General features: G+C 41.0%; 1 protein-coding gene across 1 annotated transcript in view; it reads left to right on the forward strand.

Annotated features, from left to right (window-relative positions):
- The first annotated feature begins 270 nt into the window (after nt 1–270).
- SVOP (SV2 related protein) overlaps nt 271–11,786 on the forward strand; it is a 33,650-nt gene continuing 22,134 nt past the window's right edge. The window contains exons 1-6 of the mRNA XM_014940035.1: nt 271–388; nt 4,529–4,689; nt 6,023–6,108; nt 7,216–7,314; nt 9,264–9,335; nt 9,559–9,683. Coding sequence (XP_014795521.1) covers nt 354–388; nt 4,529–4,689; nt 6,023–6,108; nt 7,216–7,314; nt 9,264–9,335; nt 9,559–9,683 — 578 coding nt within the window. The 5' untranslated portion in view covers nt 271–353. The remainder of the gene's footprint in view (nt 389–4,528; nt 4,690–6,022; nt 6,109–7,215; nt 7,315–9,263; nt 9,336–9,558; nt 9,684–11,786) is intronic.

Raw genomic sequence — 11,786 nt, forward strand, 5'->3', positions numbered from 1 at the left:
TTTTTATGGTAGGGGGCCCTTTTTGTGAAGTCCCTGGCCCAAATTCAGTGGTGGGTGCCGCTGGGCGAGCCCTGTCCCCAGGGAGCCACCTTCACCGACCTGGGCTTCCCCGCAGCGGGGACGGCGACGGGGAGCCGAGCCGAGCCGAACCTCGCCGAACCTAGCCGAGCGGTGCCGAGCCGAGCCGAGCGGTGCCGAGCCGCGCCGATCCCTTCCCCGCGCCGCCCGGTGCGGGCCGCCGGAGCTGTCCAGCCGCCGTCCGTCCGTCCGCCCGTCCGCCCGTCCGTCCGTCGCTCAAACCGTCCCCGCCATGCGGGAGCGATGAGAGCAGCTCCTCCAGACGCAGCCCGGCAATGGAGGATGATTTATTCCAGCTGAGACAGCTGCCGTGAGTAGCGCCGGGCAGGGCGGCGGGGGTGCGCGGGGCTTCTCTCCCCAAAAGGGCTGCGGGGATGCAGTGAATCCCCGTGATTTTTAAGGGGAATTATTTCTAGGAAGTGGCTTAGGCCCCCAGGAAGCAGGCCATTTTCCTTGGATAGCTAGCTGCCTGGCTTCAGCATCCCAGAGGCATGCAGGCATCTGTTTGTTATATAAATTCACTCTTTTTTTTTTTTTTTTTTTTTTTTTTGCATGAACTTGCTGGCAGTAGAAATAAGGAGGGGTGGAAGAAAATGGTGGGAGCGCCGAGGGATTTATTTTTTTTTATTTTTTTTTTATTTTTTTTTTTGGGAGAGGAAACATTCCTATTGCCTTTGCAAGGTGGATGGCATCTGTAAATAACGTTTGTGCTGGGGAAGGTGGCTTCCTCCTCTCCCTCCCTCCTTCATGCCACGAACCGATGGCACATCAGAGCCCTTTTTGCCAAGGTGTCTTTGCAGTGAGCATATTTGCTGATAATTAGGATCATTTGCTACCCATATTTTAATTTTTATTTAAGAAGCAGACACCGCTGCTTCTGTAAATGCTGTTATTTATGAGGAGCTCCTGGCCGGTGGGATGTGGTTACTGGATCTGGGCAAAAAAGGCGATAAAAGTCTCGCTGCCTTTTAACACCAGTATTTTCTTCCCTTTTCACGAATGCAAAATGCTTCCTTTAAGAACAAGTGCATTTCTCCTAGTGCTCCGTTATCAGGTACTATGAAACATATTCCTATTTATAAATCATTGACTCTCCAAGGCAGGGAATAAATGCTTAAAGTTGATCTTAAATATTAATGAGCTCATGCCAATGACAGAGCAAACTGTCCCATAACATTTCTAATAAGTTGGGAAAATGCACGTGAACTCCAGTTATTTTCATATAGTTCAGATGCATTCAGCTTGTCAGTAAAAAGAGTAAGATGTGATTTCATTAGGCCGTTTTTCCCAATTTATTATTTTTATTTTAAATACAGAAACACGTTCCAAAGTGCCTTTCAATGTAGGTATAATTAGACATATTTGGTGCTGGGAGACCTTGCAAACAAACGCAGCTCTCTGAGGTGTCTCAGCTGTGAAGAATTTTGCTAGTATGGAACAGTCAATTTCACTGTGTGGTTTTTTTCTTCATTTTTGTCAATTAGTTTCATAGTTGCCTAAGTAGTAAATGTATTTTTTTTATTTCCTGTGATGAGGAATGTGGCCAGGTAGCTCTCTGCTCAGATTGCCATTTAAGTATTTACAATTTTCAGATCAATCACTGCCTTTGTAGAACGTCTGGAACCACCATCTCCAAAATGGTCAGTTCTGAAAGTCTCCTTCAACAAATATTACAAAATAAGAAACAGTAATTCAGAGGTTTTGTGATCAGGTACTTCAAAGTCAGGAAGGTTTTTTATTGGCATATCTGTTTTGCTTGTGGTTTCCTAGGACACCGAACAGTTACCAGCAGAGGTTGTATGAATGATTTGCAGTCATAATCCCCTGGAGTAATTAATGGCACTTTAGAGCTCCTGAAATCTGGTCCATACACTTCAGTGAACTTTGCTCCAGGCTTTGGGACTGCTAAAGTTATAGTAATAGTCCTCCTTTAAATAATACAAATATAAAAGTTTACTTCCTATATAGTTAAGCCAGGTGCTTGTAAAGCTTTTGCAAATAAGATATGAATGGTACTTTGATATTAATTGCCCCATGTAATAAAACAAGTTATCTCACAGGCATACAATTTTCAGTGTGTGTTTGCTGAGAGTATGTATTTTGTGGGTGATATGAGGATTATATCTTCAGTGACAATTTTAACACGAGAGTAATAATTACTTGTGTCATATAGGGTCAGCAAAAGAAAATTCAAACTCAAAATTCAATCCTCTTCATGCCCCGAATCACAGTGTGAGATAAACCCTAGTTTCACTGCAGTCAGTGTAGTTTTCCTGTTCGTTCTGAACAGGCCTGGGGTTTTGTTCTGTGTTCTTGTGTTTAAGAGCTTCAAATGTTGTCTTAGAAAACAAAATTTGTGACTGTTGTTTGTCAGCCAAGACGTAAAGGCCAAAGAAAAGCTTTCAGTTTCCTGCTGCAGATGGGAGCAGTATTAAAGTACTACAAGGAATGGGTGCCCCATAGAGATCTTGGAATGCCCTGTTTACCTGAAAAAATCATCCCAAAACACTGCAACAGTCCACAAATCATCTGTCCTCAAGATGAGTGATAACCTCATGCAATGGTCACTAGACTTCCCTCCCCAGGTTATTGCCAGAATATCATTAGTGAATATGTGCAATTCCTCAGGGGGGATGTGGTCAGGGAAAGAATATATGTGCCAGGACTATGAGAATAAATAAATAAATACTGTTTGTATCCCTCTGTGGTTCTACCACAGTGAAATCCTGAACTGGACTGAATGGCTGGTCGTGGCCAGGACTTCTCTCTTTGTAAAAAGCCCCATGGGTGACTGAGATGTTCATTCCTTCAGCCTCTTGTCCACCATTGCACCAAAAATCCATTCACGGGAGTTCTGTAGATTCCCCTTTGCCCTTATACTAAGTATTGATTGTGTCACCAGCACTTGTAAGAGAAAATAAGATTTGAGGTCTTGCCAAATAGGAAAAGTCTTTCAGATCACCTTTAGAAATGTCACCCGTGCATGTCAGTTCCCTGCAGCTGCACTTGGCAAGGATGCTGAGAGTTTAGTTTTGCTGACCTTTAAACCAAAGGATTAAACTGAAGTTCAAGAGCCTCTCCTCTAATCTTTATTGTAGAATTAAAATGTTCAGGTATCGGAAGCCAAAAGAGGTAGCAGCAAGACTAATTCAATCTATTCCCAAAATACTCTTTCACCAAAGTCCAAGAAACTGTCAGTTTCCAAGGTGAGAAAGTTACACTGATGTTGCAGGTAAAGTGAAGGAAGCTTGAGGAATCTCTTAACATTAAATATGGTAGATCTGTTCCAAAATCTATCTTTGGTCACAGGACACTTAATTGGTGGAAAATGGACTTTCTCTACATACATGAAGCGTTGTACAAAATCACTCCAAGCGAGACACAAAAGTTTTGTCAATTTAGCAAAGTTCTGTCTTCATATCTTGTTCTCTCCATGGCCTTGTTGCAGAGATTAGAGGATTGATTATCTCTCAGCTAGTGCCAGAAATGATATAAAATGATATAAAATACAGGCATCTGTGAGCGTGACCCCCCTGTCACAATCATCACCTCTCGTGCCAGGGCTGTAATTGGCAGGCAGGTACGCTCTTCAGTCTGGACTTGAACTTAATGAGAAAAGAAGTATCCTTTGATTCACTTTCTTATTCTGTCCCACATCATTACCTAAGAGATTCAAAAAAATGAACCAAGTATTAGAGATCACATAGTTCCTTAAAATACAGGTATTTAATTAAGAACTCAGTTTAAGACAAGAGATGAAAGCAATCACAGCCGTAGTCACAGGGTCATCACCATAATGGAAAAAAATTCAGTCAGTTCACTGAATTATCTTTTGAATCCAGCTTTACTAAGCAGTGTTTAAAAATCTGACAAATTTCATGTTTTGCTTCTCCTAAGACGCAAATCACTCCTACGAAAACAGTGTGAAAAATTGAATTTGGGCTATTCCTGCCAGAGCAAAGCACCTGAAATTGAATGACACAGCTATGTCTAATTCACAATGGAAGCCTGGGCACACAAAACATGGCTATCATTAAATATGTATCATTTAATCATATTTTTATAACCTCTATGCTTTTATAACTTTATAGTTAGTGTGATAACGTCCTCTTTGTATAAAAATGATGACTATATCACATAAAAATGCACTCTATGGGGTTTTTCCAAAGCCAGTAACAACCACCAGGATTATATACCTAAAATCAGGTACAAATAAAAGTCACAGCATCCTCTGCGAATGTGAAATGGAGACAGGAGAGTGGGGAGAAACCTGGCTGCTGTTTGGCCAAATAAGGCTTCAAGAATAACCATGAATGTGAAATGGGGACAGGAGAGCGGGGAGAAACCTGGCTGCTCTTTGGCCAAATAAGGCTTCAAGAATAACCAAACACAGCTTCGACCTCAAAAGGACTCACCATAAACTTATTAATCTTTGTTTCTGTATTCTCAGGGTGGTCAAGTTTCGCCGCACCGGGGAAAGTTCAAGGTCGGATGAGGATGTCATTTCGGGAGAACATGAAATTCAAATTGAGGGTGTTCGGACAGAGCTAGAGCCTGTTGAGCTGGAGGATGGAGCAGCAGTGCCAAAAGAGTTTGCCAACCCAACTGATGGTGAGTAGGGTTCTTGTTTTCCTGTTAGGAGAAAGGTGTGCCCGCGTCATTTCAGTTGTGTTACAACCAGGCTGAATATATTGGGTTCAGAGAAGTTAAAGATCCCCAGATAAAAGAAGGAAACAATAACACAGGCAAATCATGTTACACCTGAAAATCGTGGTTTAGCTACCTTGTTCTCTGAGGGATGCTTTCTGCTCAGCAGAGAAGTGCTGGCTGCCCTGAAGGCAACCCCAATTTAGAGACATGAGAAGTGTTTTTCTCTTAGCACACAGCATACCAAAATTTTGTAGGATGACTATTTTCCCAGGGACTTTTTTATTAACATGCTAGTGCCATAGGAAACCGGAATAGCATGGAGTGAGAGCTCAGTGAGCTTCTCAAAAGACTCAGTGCAGCTCTGCAGATTTCTGTAGAATTTCAGCTGATGCATCGCCCCAAAACCATGCAAGTGATGCAGCAGCCCACTCTGCTGAGGCTCAGAGCCATCACTTCAAATGCCTGGGCTAAAGTCACAATCTGAGTCTTACGACATCTCGGCTTCGTTTTATCAGTTAGATTTTGTTTGGTTTCCTTTTGGCTTGTGTTTACGGCTTTTGCTTTGTGAGGATGTCCAAGTCTTAGCCTGATAAAGCTTTTCCATGGTGAATGTACTTTTTAAACTGCTGGAAGTGTTAAAGCTTTGAGACTTAAATTGATTTAAACAACTTGAATATCAACATGTGTTTTTGTTGTGTGTTTTATTTTGCACTTGAGCAAAGGAATTCGAGATATCTCAGATTCTCCAGATAGAACAAAATAATGAGGTCATGGCAATGTGTGGGAAACAAGTACCATCAGCATTTTTAACAAAAGTGTGTTTTAAGATATGTATGTCTTAGACAAATTCATGATTCAAATAATTACAGTTTGACTCTCCATGCAATAAGATACTGGTTTGCACTTTCCATCACTTGCATGTTATTGCTAAGGGCTGTTGAACAGCTCAGCTACTTCTCACCAGAGGAAGCTGCAGTTCAGGGGCTGGTGGAGTCACTCCCAGGAGTAAGAGGCTGAACGTGTGCTGGAGTCATTGGTGCTACACTCATTTACTCCTATGTGAATAAAATATTCTAGCAATATTTAAAATTATTTTGGCTTTAGCACAATTCCTGAAGAACACAGAGATTTTCCTCAGTAGGAACTGTATAAAGGCTAAGTAGCTGTTATATATTTTAGATCTCAGTAGATTACCCAGTTAGTAAGTAATTGCATTCACAGAAAATTCTGTCTCAAGGCAGGGCTCTTATGTGGAAAGGAACACACTTCTCCACTAGAATTGTTTTCTTCCTAGATACTTTCATGGTGGAAGATGCGGTGGAAGCCATTGGATTTGGGAAGTTCCAGTGGAAGCTCTCTGTAATTACTGGATTAGCATGGGCAAGTAATTGTTATCAAGGTCAATTGCATGATCATCAGTTAGAGAATCTCAGTGATTTCAATTAATGTAGCCATTCTCTGCAGACAAAAAAAGTCTCCAAACAGTTGTACAATAAAGAATGACTTTTACTTGAAATACTGAAGTGACAGCTGGACTGAAACTTGGTATGTTGGGGTAACGAATAACTGATTGATTTCTCTGTTTCTGAAGTTCTTATAAATGACGTTTATTTCTTATAAATCAAGTTCTTATAAACCAGAAGTTCTTATAAATGACCTTTATTTCTTATAAATCAAGTTCTTATAAACACTTGTTTCAAATGGAAAGAGCACTAGGTTATTCCTACAGGAGGAGATCTCAGTTTTCATGCAGTGATTTTTACCACATTAGCTACAAACTCTGTTTTCTGTATTAGTCAGTATTATTGTAGTCTCAGTTTCAGGTGAAGAGCAATCCAGTACTTCTAGTTCTATCCTTAATAACAAGAACAGAAAGACGGGCTTTGTTTTCACTTTTCTTCTATTTCTGAAGCACTAGATGTTACATCTACTGTGCTATATTTTCGGGTAATGGTATCTGGAGCCTGTGCTTACTGGTTAGTATCTCTGTATAAGGTTACAATCTGCCATGGTTTATGTCTTAAATCAGTAGCAGAATTTGGTCTATACATGATCTATCCATATATTTGATACAAATCCAGAAGTAGTATATAAAGGAGACAGGAAGTTATAAGGTAATAAGCAGCTCTGACTGAATCTGTGTGTAAAGGAGTTGAAAGCCCACCCTGGTAATGAGCAACATGAAAGTGAATGAGCTTGGATGACTGACCAAACAAGCCCTTTTGATTTGGCTCTTGGAACCCTCTCTGCCAGTGTTACTAAACATTAGAACAATCAGAAATTAGTTTAAAAATGCACCTGTTGCTTTCTTTCTCTCCACTGTGTACATCCACTGTACCTTGCAAACATAACTGGTTTGTTTCACCTACTGAATGGGAATGGCACAGAGCAGAAATGAGGTTAATTTCAGGAAGGTATAATATTGGCTGCTATGTCAATCTAATTTTCAGGCAGTTACTTATTTTTGTTTCTTTTTCACCCTTCTAGATGGCAGATGCTATGGAAATGATGATTTTAAGTATCCTAGCTCCACAGCTTCATTGTGAGTGGCGATTACCAAGCTGGCAGGTTGCATTGCTCACATCGGTAGGAAAAATAACTGACAGCTCCTGTATTCTGTAAGGTTTTTCCACTCGTTGTTCAGACATTCTGCTGTATATCCCAAAGTTAAATCTGTTCATGGCCTTTGCAGAGTACCTTTGGCTCGGAAGAATATAGGAGTCTTTTTTAAAAGCCAGGGCTTGAAGAAATGAAACTCAGTGAGAACTGAGGGTATTTTGCAACTTTCAAGTTCAAAGTTTCGTGTAATTTGCAGGAAAATATATGAATTGACAGAGACTCATACTAAAATTAAACCATTTTATTAATTAAAAAAAAAAAAAGATTGGTAAATTTTGACTATCTTTCTTGAAAATCTTTCTCTCTCACCACATTTAAGCTCAATTATACACAGACAGACTGGGAGATGTGAGAGAGAGCAAGCAATCGCTTTTTGAGGTGGATCATCCACTGATCTCTGCAAACAGAGCTCTTATAATACCACGTCTGAGCATGGTGCTGTGATGTTGGAAACATGCAATGCCTTTGGGGATAAGAAAACTAGTTTTGGGGCTCCTCTCAGCATATGCCACTGTTGTATGGCATGCACTCTAACTCCTACATTTCCTTTAGCTTTTGATGGCATTTGCGGTGGTCAAAATGCTCAGTAGATTTAAATCAGTTAAAATCATGTCCTTTGCCATACCCAAAGGAGAGTCTTGTTCCTTCTTTCAGCTCAGCACAATTTTATTCTTGCTGAGCAAAATGAGAAGGAGAAGGGGTCAGCAGACACAAGACAAAAGCTTTGACAAACAGAACTGCTTCTTACCCCACTTATTGCCTGAGTATGCACTTTTTTCTCAGACAAAATTCCTTTGGTTTTAACGTGCTGATGGGGGAAACATGCTTGGGTTTTGCCATTACCTTCACTGGGCAGGATTTCATTTCTCCAGCTACAGAACAAACTATACGCTTGGTGTCAGCTCTGAAAAGGGTACAATATATTTTCTTTGACACCTCAGTCTTTTTTTCAGATTTTTCTAAAGCTGTAAGATGTAATTTTGTCTCCATTCCAATCGGAGACACCCTGAGAAGGGCAGTAGGAGACTGGAGATGAGCTGGCTGAGAAGTGCTGCATCACACAGGGCTCCTACAACAGCTCTGTCTTGTGGATCTCAGGCAACTCTGATCAGCTTTTATTCATGAATATGTTCATTGAAACTGGAGAACTCAGTGTCTTCACAGGCTGAACTCAGAATGTGTGTAACACCAGAGTGCACGTTCTAGTGTCAGACTGGTTTGTTACTGAAGGGATCTTTTAATTGCAAAGCTGACTTGAGGGGTGCCTCGTTGCTTCCCCTCTCCAAACCAAGCATTTCCTCCTGTCTCCACTTGCCTGTCCCCTCAGTAACACTGATGAAACTCTCAGTGGGGCCTGAGATGAAAGATAATTTTCTGGGTTATGAAAACCCTTCAGCTAAAAAACCCCACAACTCAGAAACAAGAAAATGCTTTCCATTTAGTGGTAAATTGTGCGCTTCAGTCATTTCTTATAATTCATTTTCTTCCATTTATCGAAAGCTCAAAAATATTCAGCACTGGGCTAGTTCAGTTCATAAATTAACAGGTAAGATGAAGGTGAGGGGATGACAAGTAGCCTGGCAGCTACTGGAAATGGGCCCAAAACTGGAAGAAACTGAGAGACCTTGGCTTGAACAGGCTGCTGAAGCTCAGCCCTATTCCTGGGCAATAGCAAATTCAAGCTTCAAGTCAATGGAAGTGAAGTTAGTGATTTCTGAAAAATCCCACTATATGAGTAATTATATTTAATAGTCTCTACTATAAATTAACTATACCCAGAACACCTGGACATTTTGCTCTATTGTTAAAATCGAATTTTTCTCGGGTCACTATGAAGTTGTGTTCTCTTTGCTGTCACATGAAATTTCTCACTTGTCTTCTTGTTAATGGGAAGATTTTTTTCTGGTGTTTCTTAGGTGGTGTTTGTGGGAATGATGTCCAGCTCCACCCTCTGGGGAAACATTTCAGACCAGTATGGGAGAAAAACAGTAAGTCTTCAGCTCCTGCTAGAATATATTCTAATATTTCTACAGTGTGGATGTTTCAGTGCATGATGTTCACAAAAGTCGTAGTCCACATGTATGAAGCAGAACTAGGCAGAGCCAGAATTGGCCTCCCATGAAATGAAAGGAATTTGAAGCTCTGCTTTATGTTTTGTTAATTTATATCACAGCAGAAGGTCATTTCCTCGTGTTTGTTTGTTAAATACAGGGCCTAAAGATCAGCGTGTTATGGACGCTGTATTATGGGATCCTCAGTGGTTTTGCACCAGTTTACAGCTGGATCTTGGTGCTGAGGGGCCTGGTGGGCTTTGGGATTGGAGGAGTGCCTCAGTCGTAAGTAAATATTCACAAGTCCAAACTTTCTCTTTTCTATTTATTTTTTTTTAAAATGCTTATGTCAGATTGAAGACATGCTTCTGTTCAGTTGTCCCAAACCCATTTTTCTCTAAGTATTTCAGAAATAATATATTAATCTCTGAGAAGGCTTTGAGGATATCTAATACATCACTGAAGTGAATCAGATTTACAATTACTTTTATGTGAATAAGCTGGGTATATTATGTGCCTTAAGTCCTTTAAAGCTTCTCTCATTCCCTTGGGTACACTGTGGTGAAAATGAAAGTCCCAAGAGCCCACCTAGAAGTGTGTAAAACACAACAGGCAGCGTTTTGTAGCTGTGGCTAAACATTGTGGTGCTGGGTTGTCTTGGCAGAGTCCATAAAGGATGGCATGGTCTTGTTGCAGGATAGTTCATGACCTAAACACTAGCATTGAGGGGTGGAGCTGGGCCCTGACTCCAGGTGTGTGTAAAACTGCAGATTATTGTTCAATCACAGCCCAAACTTGCAGGTCTGAACCTGAGTTGGAATTCCAAAACCACACAGCCTAAACCTGGAGCACTGAAGATACCATGATGGCTCGGACACATTTCTAATAAGAAGGCAGGATCAGGGTATTTTTCTATTACTGTGTCATTCCATTCACTGAAGAGGAGGATCTGGAATAAATAACTCTGTTCTAGGCTTTTAATTATAAATGTAAAGGGAAGAGTATAGCCATTCTCTCTCTGTGTAGTCTTTTATCCTTATTAATAATAGATTTTTTTGCCCCATGGAGGTGCTATTTCAGAGTAATCAGAGTCTAACTTTGATTGATGCCTCATAGACTTCTTCACAAGGCAAGTCAATATCCTGTCTTTTCTATTGCCATTACCAGATAAAAGATTCAGAGCTGAGATGGAACATCACGGTATTATTAATTTTCTTTCACTGCTCTCCTGCCCACTTTTAGAAGCTGCACAAATGCAGAACACACATGTAAAATAGGAAAGTCCGTTGCCTGCTGTGTGTTGACCACCAGCGAGGCAGTTTCTGCCATGCAGTTCCAACTGAGCACAACTGGAATGAGGCAGGAGAACCACAAAGACCAAGTGTTGGAGTTAATAATGTCTTGTACTGTGAACACATATTGATGATGTTCTGCAGAGCCCCAGCAGAGCAGCTACAGCCCAGCCAGAGCCGCCTGACAGAGGGGTGGATAATGCACAAAGGCGACGTGACTTACAGAGAGACAAAGAAGAGCTGGTTACAGAACTCAAGAGGGGATTCCACTGCTGCTGAGTCTGTTTCTTGTTCCAACTGTAATAGCGATTCTTTTGGCAGAGAAGTAAATATGTATGAAGCAGGTCCTTTCTAACATCCTTAACTTTGGCTGTGAGTGCCTAAATGTCAATGGAATGACATGGGTGTCTTTATAATTGTATAGTATTCTATAATGGGTAGGAGGGAGAGATGTATATGAAAGGTGCTATTAAAAAGAAAACATCCAGCAATAATAAATTAACTGGCTATAGCAGATATCCCTCTATTCTTATGTATGTAGGAGCTGCACCTGAGAAGCTGTGGCCTCCTCTGGGAATTTTCTGCCAGATATTATCTAACGCTGAGTATGACCATTCATCCACAGTGCCAACATCTGGACTTGCAAAGATACGGAGTATTCTCTTGAGAAAACAGTTCTGTACAGCATTAATCAACTCCTGTTTTCTGCTGTGACAGATAGGGGACTGCTCTACACTTCATTATGTGATTTTACTTCTTTCTCCTCTTAATCACTGGTTTAATACAATATTGCAGGCAACTTTCTACTCCAGTGAACTGAGCTCTAGGAAGCTACTCGAAGATCAATCTACCATTTGTTAAGTTAGTAGGAGTTTTGACACAAACATCAAAGAAATGAGCGTAGAGGCATAAACAGGATGAGTCAATGGAATGCAAACAGAGGAGGAGCAAAGAATGACAAGCCTTGCCAGCTGGTTTGAAGAAGACAAGAGAGCCTTGACTGGCTGCTGACCTTTGCGTTCCTCCTCGGGAAATGCTCTCAGAGAAGCCATACTATTACTCTTTGGCACAGTCATGAAACAAAGACTCTGCAGAG

This window comes from Calidris pugnax, unplaced genomic scaffold (genome assembly GCF_001431845.1).
Source record: "Calidris pugnax isolate Ruff unplaced genomic scaffold, ASM143184v1 scaffold106, whole genome shotgun sequence".
Classification (NCBI taxonomy): Eukaryota; Metazoa; Chordata; class Aves; order Charadriiformes; family Scolopacidae; genus Calidris; species Calidris pugnax.